The 26,238-nt window shown below is 30.5% G+C and overlaps 1 protein-coding gene across 1 annotated transcript in view; it reads left to right on the forward strand.

Annotated features, from left to right (window-relative positions):
* The first annotated feature begins 1,275 nt into the window (after window positions 1-1,275).
* The window catches only part of wu:fy63c09 (uncharacterized protein LOC797544 homolog), a 39,343-nt gene continuing 14,380 nt past the window's right edge, over window positions 1,276-26,238 (forward strand). The window contains exons 1-6 of the mRNA XM_056449356.1: window positions 1,276-1,612; window positions 11,866-11,905; window positions 20,717-20,757; window positions 20,874-20,919; window positions 24,219-24,351; window positions 25,088-25,283. Of these exons, the coding sequence (XP_056305331.1) occupies window positions 1,543-1,612; window positions 11,866-11,905; window positions 20,717-20,757; window positions 20,874-20,919; window positions 24,219-24,351; window positions 25,088-25,283 (526 nt within the window). The 5' untranslated portion in view covers window positions 1,276-1,542. The remainder of the gene's footprint in view (window positions 1,613-11,865; window positions 11,906-20,716; window positions 20,758-20,873; window positions 20,920-24,218; window positions 24,352-25,087; window positions 25,284-26,238) is intronic.

Raw genomic sequence — 26,238 nt, forward strand, 5'->3', positions numbered from 1 at the left:
TGCTGGTTTACTTGGTAATGGTTTTAATGATAATTATTTTAGAATCCTTTGAGATTGAGCTTTCTGTTTTATTTCTGTACGGTGGTTAGTTATAAAGACTTATTAAGTGTATTTTTATTATTTTGTTTATAATCTATTGTTTTCTGTTGTTTTATTTCTGCAGGGTGGTTAGTTATCAAGGCATTTTAAGTGTGTTTTTATTATTTATTTTATAATCTATTGTTTTATATTGTGTTTAATTTGCAGGATTGTTAGCTATAAAGTCTATTAGGTGTGTTTGTGCTATTAATTGTTTTCTATTGTTTATTTCTGCAGGGTGGTTAGTTATAAAGATGTTTTAGGTGCGTTTTTCTTATTTATTTTATAATCTATTGCTTTCAGTTGTTTTATCTGTGCAGGATGTTTGATTATAAAGACATTTAAAGTGTTTTTTTATCTGATTTTGTAGGGTGGTTCGTTATAAAGACTGTTTTTTTATTTTTATTTTTTATTAATGCTTAAAGAACAACATTAGGACAATACAAAAAGAAATGGAGAAAAAAGAAATATATATATAAAATAAATAAATAAACAAATAAATAAAAATGTCAAGGGTTTACAGAACAAAACATATTTAAGACAATGTGTGTATATATACATACTAAAAGAGATGGGCCGTGTGAGATTACAAGATCTTGAAGGTTTCAAGTAAAAAGGTGGTTTTGATGGCTTTTTTATTAGTGCTTTGCTTTATGTTGTTTGTATAATGTTTTAATTCAGTTAGTATAGCAGGATAAAATGGTTTTTGGTTATTAAATTTGCATCTGTGAATATGGTAGTTTGTAAATATTATCAAAAGATTAATAACATCAGCTTCCTTCTCTATATTTTTGTCGTAGTTCAAAAAGACTGTGTTTTTAACAGCATGTATTGTTTTGTATTGTGTAAGTGTTTAATTTTAATTGTATTATTTTATTTAATTTTAAAATATTTGTTTTCTACTGTTCTTTTCCTGCCTGTTAATTAGCTATAAAGACTTTTTAAAGTGTGATTGACAAAGATAAAAGCATAAATAATATCAAATAATTCATAATCTACTGTTTTATTTTCGGCAGTGTGGTTATTTATGACGTTTTTACAAAGGAGATAAAGTCTTCCTCAAGAAATCTAAATACTTGAATAATACTGCTAATATTAATAATAATCGAATAATAGATGTAAAGTGCTGTTAAAGTTATTGTTCGGCTGCGGCTCCTCCCTCTGCGTGTTCGCTGTGTTTTTACTTCCTGTTGACGTCCGTGCGTCCCGACAATAGATCCCGATCCTCCTCCAGTTTCTCCGAGTTTCTCCAAGTTGTTTTTAGACACAAAACAGAAACTAAATGTAATGACAGCCTCAGTATCAGCCTGAAACACCTCCTGCGGGCCGCAGGAAGACTCGCATCACTGTTACAGACACTTTCCTGGAGGATCACGAGCAGGAATGCGGCTCGGTGCTGTCCGGGTGGTTTTCAGACGGTAAATAGACGCTGAATAAACGGTAAATAAAGGTCTTTTTTTCGGTATGGCGGAGGCTCGATCTGAGGAGGACGAGGAGCGGTTACGCGAAACTGGCGGCGGGAGACGGAGCTCAGGTAAACAAACAAACAAACAAACAAACACACACAATACTGTTTATAGTAATCACAGCAGCTGAAATAAACACGTTCATCAACTGTTGTTTTAAACCTCCCTATAGCACACACTGTAGAGAATATCGTATTTAGTGAGTCATGTTTTTACTTTTCACTCTTTGTTGATGGTTTTTAATTCTATTATGGGATCTTAATCTTTATTTATATACTTTTAAGCCTGAAAAGTTATAAAAAGTGACTTTTATTAGCATTTTAGTAGTTTAAAGTGATGTATTGTCTGGGTTGGTGTTGTGTATTATGCTACAAACATCATGTAATAAACTTATTTCTCTAGATATTATTTATTGTACATTATTTTATTGCTTAAATGTCAACGAAAGTCTCATTGTTGAACTTTATAGTTGAATTTTCAATATCACACATGGACAAAGCAGAGATCAACATCCCATAATATATTCACCACTAAAAATAAACCCAAAACAATTGTGAATCACTAAAAACATGTTTTTTTATTACTATGTTATGTCTGTTGTAGGTTACATATCATTTCTAAGATTATCTATAATTAGTATATCACCATCTCTGGTGTTAGATGTGCTGTTGTATGAGATTTTTAAATGTTGTATATTAAAAATATAATTTATTCCGTGTTCATTTATTAAAGGTACAGTTCACCCAATAATAAAAATTCTGTCGTCATTTACTCTACTTTTACTTGTTCATCGTTTTTTTTTTTCTTCTGTTAAACACAGAAGAAGATATTTGGTAAAATGTTGGAAACTTTTAACTACTGACTTCCATATTAAAGTTAATAAATGGTAAATAAACGGTTTCATAAGGTTCTGGAACCACTTGATTTTAATCTTTATTTCTGTAGAGCTTTTATATTGTAGATTGTGTCAAAGCAGCTTAGCAGAGAAGTTCTAGTAAATTAAAACTGTCAGTTTTCAGATTTTTCTTTCCTTTTTTTGGTGAACTCTCCCTTTAATATGAGCGTTTAAGTGATCATAAGATGAGCTGAATATTTTCTAAAGCAAAACAAAATAGACATTGATAGGCATATGTCTGAGAATGTGATGAAATTCAATATATTTTACAAGTGTGTATGTTTTAAATTGTACTATTTACACATTTTCTCCTCTCGTTCTCTGTTTATTATGTATGTTTTTGAGAAATATGGTGATAGTTGTTTTATTCTGTGGGTGTCAAACAAGTTCCAAATTTCTAATTAATTTTATATCAAGTCAGTTTAATCAAACTAAATTATAATAAAATCAGAGCTGGTCAAAATAACAAATGTTTTAAAGGGTTAAAATCATTAAAAGCTCTTCTTCTAGAGTTAAAACATTGATATTGTGTTATCTAAACGTTATTATTCAAGAGTCTGAAAACATGGCATCTTTATGTTATTTTAAACACAAAAAGCTGTAAATAACATTTGTATTTTACATTTGGAGAAAATTTTATCAATAGATTAAAATAACATTTAAATAACATTTAACAGTTATTGCATTGCCTAAAAATGAATATTAACATCAATATTAACATGTCTGAAAACACTCTAAATGATAACTATATATATATAAAAATATTTATATATATATATGTTAAACTTTATTATTTACATTAAATATTTATATTAAAGTCATATATAGTTTTGAATTATCATTTGGGTTGTGATTGTACAGTAGCAGTGTGAATGAGGAAGTTTAGAGGCTAAGTGTTGTTTCCTACTTTTATGGTATGAAATCTGATTCTGCGCTCAAACTAACACACACACACACACACACACACACACACACACACACACACACACACACACACACACACACACAGACAGACAGACACAAACACACACAGACACAAACACACACACGGAGATTTATTCATCTGAGGAATTTCTCAAATCGGTGTGAAAAGATGAGAGTGAGGAGCGGTTCAGCTCTCAGTGTTCATGTAAACCTCACGGAGAGGCTTTTTTATATTATATATCATGTTTTATTTGTTTTATACCATGCTTGATATTATAGATGATGCTTTATTTATATATTAAGTCATGGTTTATTTATATTATATATCTTGCTTTATTTATGTTATATATTATGCTTGAATTATATAATATAGCACACTTTATTTATATTATATATCATGTTTTATTTATATTATACCATGCTTTATATTATAGATGATGCTTTATTTATATTATATATCTTGCTTCATTTATATTATATATTACGCTTGAATTATATAATATAGCACACTTTATTTATATTATATATCATGTTTTATTTATATTATACCATGCTTTATATTATAGATGATGCTTTATTTATATTATATATCTTGCTTCATTTATATTATATATTACGCTTGAATTATATAATATAGCACACTTTATTTATATTATATATCATGTTTTATTTATATTATACCATGATTTATATTATAGATGATGCTTTATTTATATTATATATCATGTTTTATTTATATTATATATTACGCTTGAATTATATAATATATCACACTTTATTTATATTATATATCATGCATATATCGTGCTGTATTTAGAAAATATCATGCTTTATATTTATATCAAATGATTTTATATATGAGTTATCAAAGCAATGGAGCTAAACCTGCGGCTCCGGCTATGTCATGTGACCTGAGATTGTGTCATGTGATCATTAATTATCACACACTGCAGTGATTATATGGTGTGTTTCTTGGCTTTTGTTTGTGTGTTGTAAATTACAGCTGTATTTCCTCAGACAAAAGGCCAGTTTCTCTCAGTGTCCTGCAGTGTGAAGCGATCTGTCAACAATAGACTAATGACTCCTCACTCTTTAACATCTTTTGCTCACATATCAGCCTTTTTCTTTTTTGCATTTCATTTGATTATTTAAATAATTGATTTATTTTATTTATTTATGTGTTTATTTCTGTGTTTAATAATTTATACATTGTTTGTTCTTTCATTTTATTTATGCATGCATTTTATACATTTGTTTATACATTTAATCATTTATTTACACATTTATTTATACATTTATTTATGCTTTTTCTATTGTTGCATTTTATTTATTTATTTACTTATTTATTTTTTTATTATTTATTTACTCATTTATTCATGCAATTATTTATATATGCATTTAATCTTTTATTTATTTATGCATTTAATCTTTTATTTATTTATGCATTTAATCATTTATTTATTTATTTATTTATTTATTTATGCATTTAATCATTTATTTATTTATGCATTTAATCATTTATTTATTTATGCATTTAATCATTTAATTATTTAAGCATTTATTCATTTATTTATTTATGCATTTAATCATTTATTTATTTATGCATTTAATCATTTATTTATTTATGCATTTAATCATTTAATTATTTATGCATTTAATCATTTATTTATTTATGCATTTAATCATTTATTTATTTATGCATTTAATCATTTATTTATTTATGCATTTAATCATTTATTTATTTATGCATTTAATCATTTATTTATTTATGCATTTAATCATTTATTTATTTATGCATTTAATCATTTATTTATTTGTGCATTTAATCATTTATTTATTTATGCATTTAATCATTTATTTATTTATGCATTTAATCATTTATTTATTTATGCATTTAATCATTTAATTATTTATGCATTTAATCATTTAATTATTTATGCAGTTAATCATTTATTTATGCATTTAATCATTTATTTATTTATGCATTTAATCATTTTTTATTTATGCATTTAATCATTTATTTATTTATTTATTTATTTATGCATTTAATCATTTATTTATTTATGTATTTAATCATTTAATTATTTACTCATTTAATCATTTAATTATTTATGCATTTAATCATTTAATCATTTAAGCAGTTAATCATTTATTTATTTATGCATTTAATCATTTATTTATTTATGTATTTAATCATTTAATTATTTACTCATTTAATCATTTAATTATTTATGCATTTAATCATTAAATTATTTATGCAGTTAATCATTTATTTATGCATTTAATCATTTATTTATTTATGCATTTAATCATTTTTTATTTATGCATTTAATCATTTATTTATTTATTTATTTATTTATTTATTTATTTATTTATTTATTTATTTATTTATGCATTTAATCATTTATTTATTTATGCATTTAATCATTTATTTATTTATGCATTTAATCATTTAATTATTTATGCATTTAATCATTTTTTATTTATGCATTTAATCATTTATTTATTTATGCATTTAATCATTTAATTATTTATTCATTTAATCATTTAATTATTTATGCATTTAATCATTTAATTATTTATGCATTTAAACATTTATTTATTTATGCATTTAATCATTTATTTATTTATGCATTTAATCATTTATTTATTTATGCATTTAATCATTTATTTATTTATGCATTTAATCATTTATTTATTTATGCATTTAATCATTTAATTATTTAAGCATTTAATCATTTTTTTATTTAAGCATTTATTCATTTATTTATTTATGCATTTAATCATTTATTTATTTATGCATTTAATCATTTATTTATTTATGCATTTAATCATTTAAATATTTATGCATTTAATCATTTAATTATTTATGCATTTAATCATTTAATTATTTATGCATTTAATCATTTATTTATTTATGCATTTAATCATTTTTTATTTATGCATTTAATCATTTATTTATTTATGCATTTAATCATTTATTTATTTATGCATTTAATCATTTATTTATTTATGCATTTAATCATTTATTTATTTATGCATTTAATCATTAATTATTTATGCATTTAATCATTTATTTATTTATGCATTTAATCATTTAATTATTTATGCATTTAATCATTTATTTATTTGTGCATTTAATCATTTAATTATTTATGCCTTTAATCATTTATTTATTTATGCATTTAATCATTTATTTATTTACGCATTTAATCATTTATTTTTTTACGCATTTAATCATTTAATTATTTACTCATTTAATCATTTAATTATTTATGCATTTAATCATTTAATTATTTAAGCAGTTAATCATTTATTTATTTATGTATTTAATCATTTAATTATTTATGCAGTTAATCATTTATTTATTTATGCATTTAATCATTTATTTATTTATGCATTTAATCATTTATTTATTTATGCATTTAATCATTTAATTATTTATGCATTTAATCATTTAATTATTTATGCATTTAAACATTTAATTATTTATGCATTTAATCATTTATTTATTTATGCATTTAATCATTTATTTATTTATGCATTTAATCATTTATTTATTTATGCATTTAATCATTTATTTATTTATGCATTTAATCATTTATTTATTTATGCATTTAATCATTTAATTATTTATGCATTTAATCATTTAATTATTTATGCATTTAATCATTTAATTATTTATGCATTTAAACATTTATTTATTTATGCATTTAATCATTTATTTATTTATGCATTTAATCATTTATTTATTTATGCATTTAATCATTTATTTATTCATTTAATCATTTAATTATTTATGCATTTAATCATTTATTTATTTATGCATTTAATCATTTATTTATTTATGCATTTAATCATTTATTTATTTATGCATTTAATCATTTATTTATTTATGCATTTAATCATTTATTTATTTATGCATTTAATCATTTATTTATTTATGCATTTAATCATTTAATTATTTATGCAGTTAATCATTTATTTATGCATTTAATCATTTATTTATTTATGCATTTAATCATTTATTTATTTATGCATTTAATCATTTAATTATTTATGCATTTAATCATTTATTTATTTATGCATTTAATCATTTAATTATTTATGCATTTAATCATTTTTTATTTATGCATTTAATCATTTATTTATTTATGCATTTAATCATTTAATTATTTATGCATTTAATCATTTATTTATTTATGCATTTAATCATTTAATTATTTATGCATTTAATCATTTATTTATTTATGCATTTAATCATTTATTTATTTATGCATTTAATCATTTATTTATTTATGCATTTAATCATTTAATTATTTATGCATTTAATCATTTATTTATTTATGCATTTAAACATTTATTTATTTATGCATTTAATCATTTATTTATTTATGCATTTAATCATTTAATTATTTAAGCATTTATTCATTTATTTATTTATGCATTTAATCATTTAATTATTTATGCATTTAATCATTTATTTATTTATGCATTTAATCATTTAATTATTTATGCATTTAATCATTTATTTATTTATGCATTTAATCATTTATTTATGCATTTAATCATTTAATTATTTATGCATTTAATCATTTATTTATTTATGCATTTAATCATTTATTTATTTATGCATTTAAACATTTATTTATTTATGCATTTAATCATTTATTTATGCATTTAATCATTTATTTATTTATGCATTTAATCATTTATTTATTTATGCATTTAATCATTTAATTATTTATGCATTTAATCATTTATTTATTTATGCATTTAAACATTTATTATTTATGCATTTAATCATTTATTTATTTATGCATTTAATCATTTAATTATTTAAGCATTTATTCATTTATTTATTTATGCATTTAATCATTTAATTATTTATGCATTTAATCATTTATTTATTTATGCATTTAATCATTTATTTATTTGTGCATTTAATCATTTATTTATTTATGCATTTAAACATTTATTTATTTATGCATTTAATCATTTATTTATTTATGCATTTAATCATTTAATTATTTATGCATTTAAACATTTATTTATTTATGCATTTAATCATTTATTTATTTATGCATTTAATCATTTAATTATTTATGCATTTAATCATTTAATTATTTATGCATTTAATCATTTTTTATTTATGCATTTAATCATTTATTTATTTATGCATTTAATCATTTAATTATTTATGCATTTAATCATTTATTTATTTATGCATTTAATCATTTATTTATTTATGCATTTAAACATTTATTTATTTATGCATTTAATCATTTATTTATTTATGCATTTAATCATTTAATTATTTAAGCATTTAATCATTTATTTATTTATGCATTTAATCATTTATTTATTTATGCATTTAATCATTTATTTATTTATGCATTTAATCATTTATTTATTTGTGCATTTAATCATTTATTTATTTATGCATTTAATCATTTATTTATTTATGCATTTAATCATTTAATTATTTAAGCATTTAATCATTTAAATATTTATGCATTTAATCATTTAATTATTTATTCATTTAATCATTTAATTATTTATGCATTTAAACATTTATTTATTTATGCATTTAATCATTTATTTATTTATGCATTTAATCATTTAATTATTTATGCATTTAAACATTTATTTATTTATGCATTTAATCATTTAATTATTTATGCATTTAATCATTTAAATATTTATGCATTTAATCATTTAATTATTTATGCATTTAATCATTTAATTATCTATGCATTTAATCATTTTTTATTTATGCATTTAATCATTAATTTATTTATGCATTTAATCATTTAATTATTTATGCCTTTAATCATTTATTTATTTATGCATTTAATCATTTATTTATTTATGCATTTAATCATTTAATTATTTATGCATTTAAACATTTATTTATTTATGCATTTAATCATTTAATTATTTATGCATTTAATCATTTAAATATTTATGCATTTAATCATTTAATTATTTATGCATTTAATCATTTAATTATCTATGCATTTAATCATTTTTTATTTATGCATTTAATCATTAATTTATTTATGCATTTAATCATTTAATTATTTATGCCTTTAATCATTTATTTATTTATGCATTTAATCATTTATTTATTTATGCATTTAATCATTTAATTATTTATGCATTTAAACATTTATTTATTTATGCATTTAATCATTTAATTATTTATGCATTTAATCATTTAAATATTTATGCATTTAATCATTTAATTATTTATGCATTTAATCATTTTTTTATTTATGCATTTAATCATTTATTTATTTATGCATTTAATCATTTAATTATTTATGCATTTAATCATTTATTTATTTATGCATTTAATCATTTATTTATTTATGCATTTAAACATTTATTTATTTATGCATTTAATCATTTATTTATTTATGCATTTAATCATTTAATTATTTAAGCATTTAATCATTTATTTATTTATGCATTTAATCATTTATTTATTTATGCATTTAATCATTTATTTATTTATGCATTTAATCATTTATTTATTTGTGCATTTAATCATTTATTTATTTATGCATTTAATCATTTATTTATTTATGCATTTAATCATTTAATTATTTAAGCATTTAATCATTTATTTATTTATGCATTTAATCATTTATTTATTTATGCATTTAATCATTTATTTATTTATGCATTTAATCATTTATTTATTTATGCATTTAATCATTTATTTATTTATGCATTTAATCATTTATTTATTTATGCATTTAATCATTTATTTATTTGTGCATTTAATCATTTATTTATTTATGCATTTAATCATTTATTTATTTATGCATTTAATCATTTAATTATTTAAGCATTTAATCATTTATTTATTTATGCATTTAATCATTTATTTATTTATGCATTTAATCATTTATTTATTTATGCATTTAATCATTTAAATATTTATGCATTTAATCATTTAATTATTTATTCATTTAATCATTTAATTATTTATGCATTTAAACATTTATTTATTTATGCATTTAATCATTTATTTATTTATGCATTTAATCATTTAATTATTTATGCATTTAAACATTTATTTATTTATGCATTTAATCATTTAATTATTTATGCATTTAATCATTTAAATATTTATGCATTTAATCATTTAATTATTTATGCATTTAATCATTTATTTATTTATGCATTTAATCATTTTTTATTTATGCATTTAATCATTAATTTATTTATGCATTTAATCATTTAATTATTTATGCCTTTAATCATTTATTTATTTATGCATTTAATCATTTATTTATTTATGCATTTAATCATTTAATTATTTAAGCATTTATTCATTAATTTATTTATGCATTTAATCATTTAATTATTTAAGCATTTAATCATTTATTTATTTATGCATTTAATCATTTAATTATTTATGCATTTAATCATTTAATTATTTATGCATTTAATCATTTAATTATTTATGCATTTAATCATTTAATTATTTATGCATTTAATCATTTAATTATTTATGCATTTAATCATTTAATTATTTATGCATTTAATCATTTATTTATTTATGCATTTAATCATTTATTTATTTATGCATTTAATCATTTATTTATTTATGTATTTAATCATTTAATTATGCATTAAAGTTATTTATGGATTTCTTTACTCATTTTAATTAATTGATAAGCTACATGTGCTGATATTCAGTAATGCAATGCATCATGATAATAAAATATATGCATGATAATGTTATTGTTAATTAAACTAAAGTCATGATGAAAATGACAAAGCATTTATTAATCTTAGAGTAGGTTAATTTATAAGTTTATTAACTCGTTAGATGTGCTTAAATTTTATGCCTAACCCATATATGCTTAATAACTCATTAAAATCTAATGATAGTTTTCAGTCACATGACCTGGCGGGCAAATCAATGGGTTGCAATGGCGGCTACTCTGGGATCTGCATAGAAATGCAGCACAATCTGCTCATATTTCAAGCTACCAATAATTGGATCACATATCAACCGAATAAAACAGAGATATGATCATAAACTGTAGGTTGTGGGCACTTATGATTGATATTCTGCTGTTTTTCAGTCATTTAAAAACTTCACGTCAGAGCTACAAGTCAGCCATGTATCATCAACATGTTGTTATGTGTTGTGATCGACAAAAATCAGGGTTATTCCAGTAAAATAATGGTTTTTAATGTTAAAACAATATTGTGTTGTCTAAAGATGAAGATACACATGTCTGAGAGCATGCACTTGTTTCCTAATTCATGCATTTTGACATTTTTATGACAGCATTCAGTGTTTTCCAGTGACATCTGATGATGCTATATTTCTGCAACATGACGTCTTATGTTGTCAACACTGTCCCAGGTCTACAGGACATCAATTATGCCTCAGATCTGCTGTTGATTCTGCTGCAAACACTTATTAGTGGCTGACGTGTGTGTGACTTAATGATCTGTTCTCTGTGTGTGTTTCAGAACATTCAGACAGAAACAAACCAGATCAACGCCATTCCAGGTAAGACACAAGAAAAAGCCTTTTAGATTGATCAACATGATCAGGAAAATATGTTTCACTCAGCTGCATCTGAAATCGCATACTTCCACACTATGACCTACTGACCTGCTACTATCAGCGAGATTCTGAAGTGTGCATCTGATGGACACTACAGTATTCCATGATGCACTATGAGAGAATTCATGAATGGGAGTGAATCAACACAGCTGACGTGGGTAGGTCACGTGCTGATGACAAAATGGTGGGTGTAGTACATCCAAGTTTCATTCATACTGTATAGAACGCGCTTTTCTAACGATCGAATAGTACGTTTAAATTCAAACACAGTACATATTGAGTAGTAGGCGATTTCGGACACCGCCACAGTGTTTTGCTGCTTATGTGCCCTCTGCGCCTTGCGTTTTAACTGTCTGCTGCACCTTGCGATTTTGCCATTGCGCTCTGCAGTTAAAGGGTCAACTCTGAGCGGGAAAAGTGCGACGCCAGTCAAGCATTTTCTCACTGTCCAATCAAATAAAGGCAGAGGTGGGGTTTCTATTGATGGACAGCTGTGTTTGTGTTGTCAAGATGACTACGGAGACTTTTAAAGATGGAGGAGAGACTAGCGGCCGCTATTTCAAGGTTTACCATAGTTCGGAAAAGTCAAGGTTTTAATTTATATTGTTTGTGTGGCATATGCAAGTTTTTAATGTGTTTTTTTAATGAGTAATGTTACAATCTTAAAGATGGTCAGTCAAGGGGAAGGAGAGTAACATTAATTTTGGGCGAGAAACAAAAGCATACACACAATATCAACAAGTAGAGGACAAAATACCAAGACTAACTAAATGCAATAAAGCAAGTTTATTTACAAAGGAAGTGATAATCAGTGTAAAAATATGTATATAGAAAGACAATAAATATTTACAAGAGTATATTGAAAATTACAGACAACAAACGGCACAGAAAATGTTCGAACTGGTAGATGGGAGCAGATTATTGAGCTGAATCTCGACTATAAAAATTAAATCACATTCAAATCACAATATCGCTCAAAAAAAATCGCAATTATATATTTTCCCCATATTGCACAGCCCAAACTATAGAAATAAATCAAACAAAACAAGCTAATCTATTGGCCCAACCTCCACCATAACTATCCAAAAGAAAAATACAGCAGTTATTGAAAAGCAAATCTTCACTAGCTGACCTACACTAATGTAAGAGAAAAACAACAGTACAGCGGGTGGAGCACGCCCCTTACCTAGTGTGTCTATCAAAAGTGATATTTAAAGCCTACGTGTGCACAATGTATGTCGCGCAGCATTCTTACCTGTCCCACTCTCCAACCTCAGATGCGCGTTACACTGATGGTAGACAAATGGAGAATAGACAAATAACAGCGGACATATACCAGACTGTAACACACACTGAAAACAGATTGCAAATTCACTGACACACAACACAGAAATTCAAGTGACCCAGGCCTGCGAGTATCGTCCTGTCACCACTTTTATGCCACGGTGGCAGCGGCTGGATTGGAGAGCGTGTGATGATGTCAGCAGGGGACACGGCAAACAGCTGGGCAGCGGTAGCCAATCAGAGCCACTGTGTGGATTGAAATGGTAGAGAAGAGAGAGAAAGAAACTAGTGAAAGAAAAATAATAATAATAATCACACAACACGTTAATGTAACACAAACTTATTTAGTTTTTTAGGCCAACAGTATCCATTTATTCAGTTTCCTTCAGCCTAGTCTCTTTATTCATCAGGGGTCGCCACAGCGGAATGAACCGCCAACTTATCCAGTATATGTTTTACACAGCCGATGCCTATCCATACACACTCATTCACACACACACTCATACACTACGGCCAATGTAGTTGATCAGTTCCCCTATAGCGCATGTGTTTGGACTGTGGGGGAAACCGGAGCACCCGGAGGAAACCCACACCAACACGGGGAGAACATGCAAACTCCACACAGAAACACCAACTGACCCAGCCGAGATCCGAACCAGAAACCTTCTTGCTGTGAGGCCACAGTGCTAACCACTGAGCCACCGTGTCACCCCAGGCCACCAGCATCTTCAGCAGAAAAAGCCTCTCCACCTTCAAGGCTGCTGGTCAGCCTACAATTCAGCAAACACCTGAAAAACAAACCTCTTCAACACCGACATCCAGCATGCTGTAGAGCTGAACAGCGCAGTGGCTTTACTGGATATCCACAGAACAGAATGATCTGCAAAGATGCCTCCGTACAGAAATCAGTGTTTCTGAAGCTAATGATGACAGCAGACAGCACATATTTAGCCTGACATGTTTACTGCTCCAAAATGTTTTAAATGTTTCTTAAAATGAAATATATTGAGTTCAATAAAGGAAAAAGATGTGGTTTTACTCAGACATTTAATTAGAACTCATTATAGAGCAGTCATCACAATACTGATAGTGACGTTTTTATCCAAGGTTATCAAACCGTCAGAATCTTTTTGACCTTATTATTTGCGTAGGAGCGGGAGCAGCGGTTTAAATATTTTGGGCTGGAGACTTCCAGTCTCATTGACTTCCATTCACTTTTAGACATTAAAGAAAAGCTCGTTACGCTGCTTAATGTTTTAAACTGATGGTTGCTTATTATATTATTCTGCTTTGTCTGTAACGTCATGCACACACTTGTTTGTAGAGCGAGTAGTTTAACTGTTTTCTGCTGTTTATTGATCCTAGTCATTTCTCCCAAAGGAAACTGAATCTGAAGTACTGAAACAATCGCAAAACCAAGCGCGCTTCCGCATCGCAGAATAAGGTCAATACAGGCCCGAGCCTAAGGTTGCCTAGCGACATAGGAAGTGCAGTGTCATGCACCTCGCATTCTCAGAATGTAAAGTTGCGTTCGATGTGATTGGCCCTTATGTGAAGTCTTACAGCAAAACGGCAAAAACAGGAGGTGCAGCAGCCGGTTAAAATATGAGGCGTACAGGGCACAGAAGCAGCAGAACACCATTAGAAAACCAGTCAAAAAGGCACTCTCATCGCAAACAATGCATTCAGTGTGATCAACAACCATTAATATATGAAGAGTTCAGATGTAAAACCCTCTAAATCCATCAGACCTCGTCTTGTAAATGAGCATTTTCTATCAGGCTCCTCTGATTCCGTTCAGAAGTTTCATTTTATACATAATGATAAGGTTATTAGCTGCTAAATAAAATAGCTTTTTTTTTTTTCAAAAATGTCACTTTAGTCAAATGGCAGGTCTTTGGTTTTTAACAAGGTAGATTTTCTTTTGCATCAAAACTAGCTGAATCCACGTCTGCTTTTTATGCAAAAACCTCTAAATCCACCTATTGAGACAAGACAGTGTAATTAATTGAAAATGAAGATGCCATTAGAAGTTATTTTACCAAACATAAAACACATTACACAAACCACCTACAATTTCAAGAGTTCCTACTTAGATATGCTTGGCATTTAAAGCAGGTTTGGCATGCTGTCCCAGGAGAGAACCCTGAACTCAGAGATATTTGAGCCTAGGACTCCCGCCCGGTCAATAAGCATATCAGGAGATCTGAGATCAGGAAGGTCTCGAAAAGGAGGAGATGGGGTGGAAGGGGGGATTCTTCCAAACAAAGATAGAGCAGTAGGAAGAAAATGATCCATTTATAGTAAACTAGGATCACTCTGATTGGATTATTACTGATTACAGATGAGTGGCCAGACGAGCTCAATCATATCACGTGCTCCTCTCGAAATTAGTTTATGAAACTTCACTTAAAATGTATAAATCTGTCAAGTAAGTGGTGGTTCATTCCACTGTGATAAACCAGGGAAAAAGCAGAAGGAAAATGAATGAAGTCTGTCAAGTAAGTGCATTAATCAATAACATTAAAACTGACATTAATTAAATCTCAACAATCTGTTGTCATTTCTGATATTTGGGATTCAGATTTAATGTAAGTAGAGCAATGTGAACACTGTAAACATTGTATATTAAACTTGGTAGATTCAAATAATGCAGTTTAAAAACATTGTGAAACATCAATATCTGTGCATCGTCCATTAATATAAAAAGCTTATCAGATGTATAGGTATTGTGAGGTAATATAAATAATGTACAGTTTTATACAGTACATTTATCTCTAAAGAATAGCTTACATTAGCCAATAAAACACAGGGTAGGCGTACTGGGCAAAAAAGAGGATGTCTCTCAGACAATTTTAGAAGCTGTCGTTCATTCATTCTCACCATACTCAAGGTCTTGGTCTCTTGTTTATCCTCAAGGCATCCAGGTGGGATAAAAGAAAAGCTTCTTAACTGTGTCTTTCGTGAAATGCAGTTGCCGTTTAATCTATAGTAAACTCATTCAAAGTAGCGTCGCTGCGCAAAAACACATTATGAATGCATGCTACACTTCTGACAGTACAGTGTGTTTTCTTGTTCTTATAATGCACAGAGTTTTGAGGGAAGGGACGATTTTATTTGGCATTCACTGACAGTCGGACCGCTTCATCCAGTTCATCAAACTCCATTTTTGAAAATAGAAAGTGGAATAAAACAGTCTCCTCATAAAGCCGGCGTATCAGTGCGCTGCTACATTGAACACATATGATACGATTCGCCCCTTCTGATTGGTTCTCGGGATATAGCGGCTTTTGCAAACAAACTGTTATTTCTGAATGTGATGACGCTGCGATTTAGATGATTAGAATGATGGTGTTCTACGTGCCTAAAGCATTTTATATATATATGCACACACACAGTTGAAGTCAGAAATATTAGGATAGCAGTTTTATCTTTGTCATGATGACAGTAAATAATATTAGACTAGATATTCTTCAAGACACTAGTATTCAGCTTAAAGTGACACTTAAAGGCTCAATTAGGTTAATTAAGGTAAATTTAGTGTAATTAGGCAAGTTATTGTGTAATGATGGTTTGTTCTGTAGACTATCGAAAATATATAGCTTAAAAGGGTTCATAATATTGACCTTAAAATGAGTTTAAAATTATTAAAAACTGCTTTTATTCTAGCTGAAATAAAACAAATAAGACTTTCTCCAGAAGAACAAATATTATCAGACATACTGTGAAAAATTCCTGAATCTGTTCAACATCATTTGGGAAATACTTGATAAAGAAAAAAAATTCAATGGGGGCTAATAATTCTGACTTCAGCTGTATATAGCAAACTTCTACCCACTAAATTTCCCGTGTCAGCTTTTTGGTGGTACTAAAATTTATTTTATTATGGGATGTAAACTAAGAATTATGGGATATAAATTTAATATTGGGCTCCACGGTAGCACGATTGCCTCACAGCAAGAAGGTCACTGGTTTGAGTCTCGGCTGGGTCAGTTGGTGTTTCTGTGTGGAGTTTGCATGTTCTCCGTGTTGGCGTGGGTTTCCTTCGGGTGCTCCTGTTTCCCCCACAGTCCAAACACATGCGCTATAGGGGAACCGATGAACTAAACTGTCCATAGTGTGTGTGTGTGTGTGAGAGAGAATGAGTGTGTATGGGTGTTTCCCAGTGATGGGTTGCAGCTGGAAGGGCATCCGCTGCATAAAACATATGCTGGATAAGTTGGCAGTTCATTCGGCGGTACATTCATAAATGCAGAATGTAAACTAAGTATTAAAAGATATAAACTTGAAATTATGGGGTGTAAACTCAGTATTATGGGATGTAAATTTAGTATTATGGGATGTAAACTCATAAATGCAGGATGTAAACTCAGTATTATGGGATGTAAACAGTATTATTTGATGTAATTTCAGTATTATGGGATGTAAACTCAATTTTATGGGACGAAAACCCAGAATTATGCACTCTCAGAAATAAAGGCACGCGAGCTGTCACTGGGGTGGCACCTTTTCGAAAGATACAAATTTGTATCTAAAAGGTCTATATTGATACCTCAAGGGTACATATTAGTACCTAAAAAGTACAAAAGTGTTCCTCCTAAAATGTTTAGGGACTAATATATACTGTTGAGGTAGCAATATGGACCCTTCAAGTACAAATGTGTACCTTTTGAAAAGGTACCACCCCAGAGACAGCTCGCGTACCTTTATTTCTGAGAGTGTGGGATGTAAACTTAGAATTATGGGACGCAACCTCATTATTATGGGATGTAAACGAGGACTGTGCGATTTTAATTGAAATCCAATCGCAATCAAAATTTGAAATGTTGTAATATGAAATATGTATGTATTATTTAACTTCCCCCGCCCAGAGCAAATGCATGACTGTCATCTGTGTGTGACAGTCTTACATGCCAATTCAGTGAGCACACTTTCGTTCTGCCCAATCAAAATTGCAGAACTAAACTATGTGGAACGCCCACAATACAAACAAACAGGAAAGCACAGACAAGTGGGATAATGGTGTCTGCTGCTTCAGAAGCATTAATAGACAAATTAATAACAAAGATCAACAGCATTGGTAATATGGGAATATTTTGGCTTCAAAGTCACAGACACCGAAAAAAATAGGTAAGTTTTAGGAGCTGTGGCAGAGTCGTTGCCACGATGTAAAGATTATTGAGCTGAATCTCAACTATAAAAATTAAATCACATTCAAATCACAATATCTCTCAAAAAAATCGCAATTATATATTTTCCCCAAACTGCACAGCCCTAATATAAACTCAGAATTGTGGGATGTTAACTTAGTATTATGGGATGTAAAATCCAAAGTCTGGGCGGAAACATTTGCTGATCCCTTTTCGCTGACAGACCCAGCTCTTTCACAGAAGTGCAGTGTGACTCAGTTAGGGTGTCTAGAAACCGGTTTATTTCTGCTCCGATGACTGAGAAGCTTTCATTTCACATCTGAACGTCTCCCAGCGTAACTCTGCACTAACGCAGCACTTCTCAGTACTAGAAATACCTGTTGGGTCACGTCAGGAACACGCGATCAACACGCTTCCTCTGGACTCTCTGAATGTGAATGTGACGTCACAGCAGACTCATGTTTACTGCAGCAACACAACAACACTGTTCTGGAGGAACTGTAAATCATTACTCGTCTCCTCTGCTAGTATTTGCATGTGTGTTTGATGAACATTAGTGTGTGTGTGTGTGTGTGTGTGTGTGTGTGTGTGTGTGTGTGTGTGTGTGTGTGTGTGTGTGTGTGTGTGTGTGTGTGTGTGTGTGTCGGAGTGTGGGTGTGGTGTGGTTTCTGTTGTGTATCTGTGAGTAAAATGTGTTTCCAGTCATGTCACTGGAACACAGTCAGGAAAAGAATGTTTATGGTGGCTGAATGACTGGAAACAGGCTGTGTTTCCATCCAAAAATGTGAATTAGATTTATGCTCAAAACTGGAATATTGCGTAAAACATTAGTGAGTAAAGCAGCGTTTACAGTGGATGAGAAACAGGAGAAAATGACCTCCTCAGCTCCTGCTAAACATGCACAGATATCACTGAGAGAAGTGGACTGTGCTGCACTGTTGGGATTCTCCACTGTGGTGTTTGTTCTCCTCTAATAAATGACCAAGAAGACCAGAAGACCAAACACAGTGAATGCGGTGGCTTTCAGAGGTGTGAGATGGCAGAGCAGACAGATGCTCAAGACAGTTCTGGAGGGAATAATAGTAGAATAATAATAATACTGAAGCACTGTGATGATGGACATGTGAACATTTCAGATCTGCAACACTCCCTGACAAAAGTCTTGTGGCCTAGCCAAGTTTTAGGAACACAGATAATAACTGGACTTCTAGTTGATCATTTGGTATCAGAAGTGTCTTATATGAGAGGTAAAGGCCTCTAGATGAGGCTTATCTGAGCACAATATAATCTGATCATGCCTTGATTATGAATGATTTGATTAGGACAGTAAGGTCTGACTCTGCTTAGACTAAAGTCTGCTCACTGAACCTTCAATAATGTCCAGTATAGAATATGTGCTCATGCTGCAGTGGAAACAGAATGAATATTGTGTCTGACTCCATCATGAGCTTGGAGGACTGCATCCATACATCTCTGACATGACTCAAATCACTGATTAATAAAGTCATCTGGAATGGTGAAGAAAGCCTTCTTGCAGGACTCCCAGAGTTCATCAAGAGTCTTTGTGTTCATCTTCAACGCCTCCTCCTTCATCTTACCCCAGACATGCTCAATAATGTTCATGTCTGGTTACTGGGCTGGCCAATCCTGGAGCACTCTTTGCTTTCAGGAGCTTTGATGTGGAGGCTGAAGTATGAGAAGGAGCGCTATCCTGCTGGAGAATTTGCCCTCTCCTGTGGTTTGTAATGTAATGGGCAGCACAAATGTCTTGATACCTCAGGCTGTTGATGTTGATCATCCACTCTGCAGATCTCTCACATGCCCACATACTGAATATAACCCCAAACCATGATTTCTCCTTCACCAAACTTGACTGATTTCTGTGAGAATCTTGGCTCCATGCTGGTTCCAGTAGGTCTTCTGCAGTATTGGTGATGATTGGGATACAGATCAACAGATGATTCAGCAGAGAAATCCACCTTCTGACACTTTTACACATCATCAACTAGAGGTCGAGTTATTATATGCTGCTCCTACAACTGAGATCAACAACAAGACTTTTGTCAGGTGGTGTGAAGCTGCAAACGCCATAAATGCAAAGTTCCTGAAACACACATTTATATCTGGCCGAATCTGTCACTGAAGCGCAGACTTTACTCACTAAATCTGTTTACAGCTGAGGGTATGCGCTGTGTAAAACATATGCTGGAGTAGTTGGCGGTTCATTCCGCTGTGGCGACCCCTGATGAGTAAAGGGACTCAGTTGAAGTAAAACGAACGAACAAATATTTCTAATTGGTGTTTTGTGTTTGTCCTGCAGCCAGGGGGCGCTGTCCTCCATCAGAGCTGTCATCAAACGCAGTAAGTCTGTTACTTCTGTCCTGCGCTGCTTCATTTGGTGTGTTTTGTTGCCTGTGTCAGATGTTTGCATGTGAGTTTGTCTTTTGTGTTTGTGTTTTTTGGTGGAAACTGTGCAGCATCTGCCAGAACGAGCTCTCAGAGCGACCATCAGCGAGAACGCAGGTCAGTTCAGAGCGCTTTACTCCACGATTTATCTTTCTTTCTGTTATTTATGTGTGTTAAATTAATGGATTTTTACTGTGATTATTATCTTTTGTCTAACAGTCCTGTCTTGTATCTAAAATTTAGGTGTCACTTTATTTTGGTGGTCCCTTTAATGCATTTAGTTGAATTTAAGTTACATTGTGCTAACATGCCAACTAATATATCTCATTAGATTATAAGTAGGCTGTTACTCTGGGGTTAAGGTTAGGGTTAGTGTAAGTTGATGTGTACTTGCAAAGTTTCTTACAGTTAGTTAAATGTCTGTAGATGGAGCAGTATCAGCAAAAATTAAGCAGACTACTAAAACTCAAATGAGGAGTAATTGGCATGTAGCACTGCAACTTTTAGTCAACAAAATGTGCAATAGGGAGCATGAAAATAAAGTCTGACCACATTTGAAGCTCCGTCTTTTTGGTAAACACACAGACATATATGACTAAAATCAGAATTATTGCCCTCCTGTGAATTGATTTTTCTTTGTCAAATATCTCCCAGATGATGTTTCTCAGATTGAGGAATTTCTCACAGTATTTCCTCTAATATTATTTCTTCTGGAGAAAGTCTGATTTGTTTTATTTCAGCTAGAATAAAAGCAGTTTTTAATTGTTTTGAAGCCATTTTAAGGTCAATATTATTAGCCCCTTTAAGCTATATTAGTGTTGGATTGTCTCCAGAATAAACCACTGTTATACAATGACTTGCCTAATTACTAGGTCCACACGGAATCTGTGCACGCAGAAATCTGCAGATTTTTAGCCCATCATCAAGTCCATTTAATTACCTGTGTAAATGTGTGTTAATTTATATTTATTAATTTTTAAAAATGTGGCGACACGGTGGTGCAGTAGGTCGTGCTGTCGCCTCACAGCAAGAAGGTCACCGGTTGAAGTCTCGGCTGGGTCAGTTGGTGTTTCTGTGTGGAGTTTGCATGTTCTCTGCGCGTTCGCGTGGGTTTCCTCCGGGTGCTCCGGTTACCCCCACTGTCCAAAGACATGTGGTACACGTGAATTAGGTAGGCTAAATTGTACGTAGTGTATGAGTGTGAATGAGTGTTTCCCAGTGATGGGTTGCAGCTGGAAGTGCATCCGCTGCGTAAAACATATGCTGGATAAGTTGGTGGTTCATTCAATCCCTGATTAATAAAGGGACTAAGCCGAAAAGTAAATGAATGAATGAATGAATGAATGAATTTTAAAAAATATTTTCAGTAAGTTTATTGACTAATATGCAGATTTTCATATGATTCATTTACAATACAATTTGTAAAGTAATATTTTCTGTCTTTTAGTAGATCTAATATATGAGAAACTTGCTTTGATTACCAAATAAGTGCATCTAATTGAATTGGCATTGTAAACTATAAATAAAAGTTAAAAACATTTTTTTTAATGTTTTTAGTTATGATACTCCCAAAAATCATTCCACATAAATCTGCGGATTTTTTACAAAATTCTGCGCAGAGATAGCAAAAAATGTCCGCAGATTCTGTCTGGCCCTACTAATTACCCTAACTTTACCCTAATTACCCTAGTTAAGCCTTTAAATGTCACTTTAAACTGTATAGAAGTCTTGAAGAATATCTAGTCTAATATTATTTACTGTCATCATGACAAAGAGAAAATAAATCAGTTATTAGAGATGAGTTATTAACACTATTATGATTAGAGATGTGTTGAGAAAAATCTTCTCTCCGTTAAACAGAAATTGAGGAATAAAATATACTAGGAGGTCTAATAATTCTGACTTCAAGTGTCTATACACACATGCACACAGTAGGCCTTCGTACACCCAGTGCAATAAGGAGCAAGACGTGTTTGGCATGAGTTTTTGCTATTTTCAGACCAGCGCAACAGTAATCTTCACGTTTTGCGCCACGTTGTTGAAATAACAAATCCATTTGTGCTGCTTTGTGGACTCATGGGTGTTCCGGTCTATAAAGGAGGTGTGTTAAGGCGCAATGTTGCTGCGTTGCTTTTTTGAGGAACTGAGCTATTGACCAAGTAATAGCTGCTCTAAAGTCCAGTAGAGCGCGTTAGTGATGCACCTATACAGGTCCAAACACTCACACACTGCTGAATACACACAGGATGATCAGCAACACACAAATATCTTTACAGATGAAAACAATTAAAGGATTAAAATGATCCAGAAATGATGATTTCTCCATCAATATAAACACCACTGCCTCCATGCCTTCTTCACCTCGGGGGGCTTTTTCAGTTTATTCATGACCATCTGCATCTGTATAATGTTATTATTATTAGCAGTATTATTGATTATATGCAGATTTATATCTGTTTTAATAAACACAAGTGTAGATTTGTCCAGCTGTGGGGTTTTGGAGACGTCTGCATCACTATATGGGGCATCAGAACAGGACGTGTGTTTGGATATAACTCGGTTTTCTGACCACACTTCATTATTATTGTTCATTTATTCCTTTGCTGGAGATTAGAACTGAATTTAGAAATAGTTTTGAAGCAAATCTTTGAGCTTAACAAAGGAAATTAAATACGTGGGCTAATGGATGTGTTCAGTGGAGTGAGTTTCCACCGTTTCCTTACTCCACCAAAGTAAAGGAGTAAAGTAAGGAATAAAAGTAAAGTAAAGAGGCTGAATGGAGGAGGCTCGTTCTTTATCCTCGCGCTGCAGATGCTCAGTTTAACTGTTTTCTCGCTCAGTGAAGCGTTCAGTTTTTACACTTACTGAGTCCACCATGTAAATAGCAAATGCGTCATGGTGTGACGCAACTGACTCTTAAAGGGAATGAGAGACGAGACTCTGATTGGTTTATGCTCAAAACACACCCAGAACTCATAAGGAGAATAAGCACAGCCCTGTTAGACCATGCACCAGGGCGCAGAGCATATTTATCCATCCTTAAAATAGCAAAAGTGGATTCGGACACACCCCTAATGCTTTTGCGCCTTGAGCTTTAGACTTTGCGCCTAGTAAGTCTAAAAATAGAAATAGAGCCAAATATCCCTCAATATTTTTATCGTTCCAAATATAGCAAAATCAGTAACACAATAAATAAATAAAATGGCAGAATTAAGATGAAAAAGAAAAATATAAAAGTAAACATAAATTAAAATATGAATAAAAACACATAACACAGAAAACACAGAAACAACATTTAGTAAGAACTGGAAGCAGGTTATTTACATTTAACTTATGCTGTAATCGACTGCTAAAAGAGGTTATTAACTAGACTGTTATTAATAAATAAAATTAACCGACTTATTGTCCAATCACAGGCGTCCAGAAATCACCATCCTCTCTGCTGAGCCGCTGCCGACCAATAGCTGGTTCCCGGGGGCTTCTGGAGGGTTTCCTCCAGCCCCGCCCCCTGCCCCGCCCACATGGGCTGCTGGCTCTGCAACAGTGCAGGTGGGTGGAGCTTAAAGGAGACCTATTATACAAAACTCACTTCTATAAGGGGTTTAAACCCAGTTGTGTGTGTGTGTGTGTGTGTGTGTGTGTGTCAGCAGTGTGTGGATATCTCCAGCAGACTCTAATGATCAACATGAATGAATTGTGTTTATTATAATCAGACTTGATGAATGACACACTTTGATTGACATTCTCCATTTGTACGTGTCATCAGAGGGGGAAAGCACCGCCCACTAGTGCCCATCTCTCCATCTCATTAGCATAAACAGCAGCCCTGAGTGAGAAGCAGCCGTCTGTCCATTAGCCATTAGAGTGTTTGAGCTGCTGAAGATAATGTCAGCATAGACTAAGAGGATTATAGATGTGGAGTTTTAGATGAAGCAGCGACAGGAGCGACATAGACTGACAGAAGCATGAACACACACTCACACTGAAGCACACATGCACACCTGACCAGCACTGACAACACACACACTGCTGCTTCACATCTGTCACTATGATGATGTAGCTCCGCCCTCTTCTGAAAAGAGCACAATCTCATTTGCATTTAAAGTGACAGTCACCAAAACGCCACGATTAGGATCAAAGCCTGAAAGGGTCAGTTTCAGAGAGCTGGAGAACATCATCTGTGTGCTGTTTTCAGTTCAAACTCAAACACACACACACACTCTGACAGCAGACTGCAGCTCATTTTGATTGATTGACAGCTCTGGCTCCTCCTCCTCCTCCACAGCTCCCGCCTCCCTCCTATGAGCAGGTGATCAGAGAGAAGAGCCGAGAGCAAAATATTCAGCCTCCAATACCATCATCTTCATCTCCAATATCTCCACCGTCTTCATCTCCATCATCTGCTCGTCTCTCCACCTCCAGCATCGCCACACAGACGGACACGCTCTCCCACGGCCCACAATCCTCTGCTGCTCGACCAGGTGAGAGGACAAATCAGAAATACAGGCAAAATACTACAGTTAAAATCCTGTGCTGTAGCCCCTTTTGGGTTAAAAATGAAATAAGTAGTGCTGTGCAAAGATTAATAATGAAATGAGTGTGTTTTATATATTTGTATTATGTACATGTGATAAAGACACATACATAAAAACAAAACTGCACAAATGCATAGATACAGGCCTGGCGCCAGGATGTCATAACCGAGGGGGCGTTTTTAATCCCATAGGGGGGCACTAGACCTAGTGATTGATTTTGGTCCCTCTTGTTCCATTCATTTAGGGTATTCATTCACTTATTTATTACTTTGCATTACGGCCTAAGTTACTGAGATAAGGCAGTAATATACTTTTTAAAGTAATAATAATATGCACAGTTTCACTATTACTGATTATCAGTGACGGTAATGTATTTGTATATGTATATGTGTATGTATGTATGTATGTATGTATGTATGTATATATATATATGTATGTATATGTATATATATGTGTGTGTGTGTGTGTGTGTATATATAGATGTATGTATGTATATATATATATATATAGATATATGCATGTATGTATATATAGTTGTATATGTGTGTATATATATATATATATATATATATATATATATATATATATATATATATATATATATATATATATATATATATATATATATATACATGTGTGTGTGTGTGTGTGTGTATGTTTATATATATATATATACATATATATATATATATATATATATATATATATATATATATATATATATATATATATATATATATATATATATACAGTATATGTATATGTGTGTGTGTGTGTGTATACTGTATAAGTAATCTTCTCAAATAAAATGTATCACATCTTTCACAAAAATAGGTCACAGCACAACAAATTACCACTAATACCAATTAGCAATAATAGTAATTATTTTTACATTATTGCA

Source organism: Danio aesculapii, chromosome 23 (genome assembly GCF_903798145.1).
Source record: "Danio aesculapii chromosome 23, fDanAes4.1, whole genome shotgun sequence".
Lineage (NCBI taxonomy): Eukaryota > Metazoa > Chordata > Actinopteri > Cypriniformes > Danionidae > Danio > Danio aesculapii.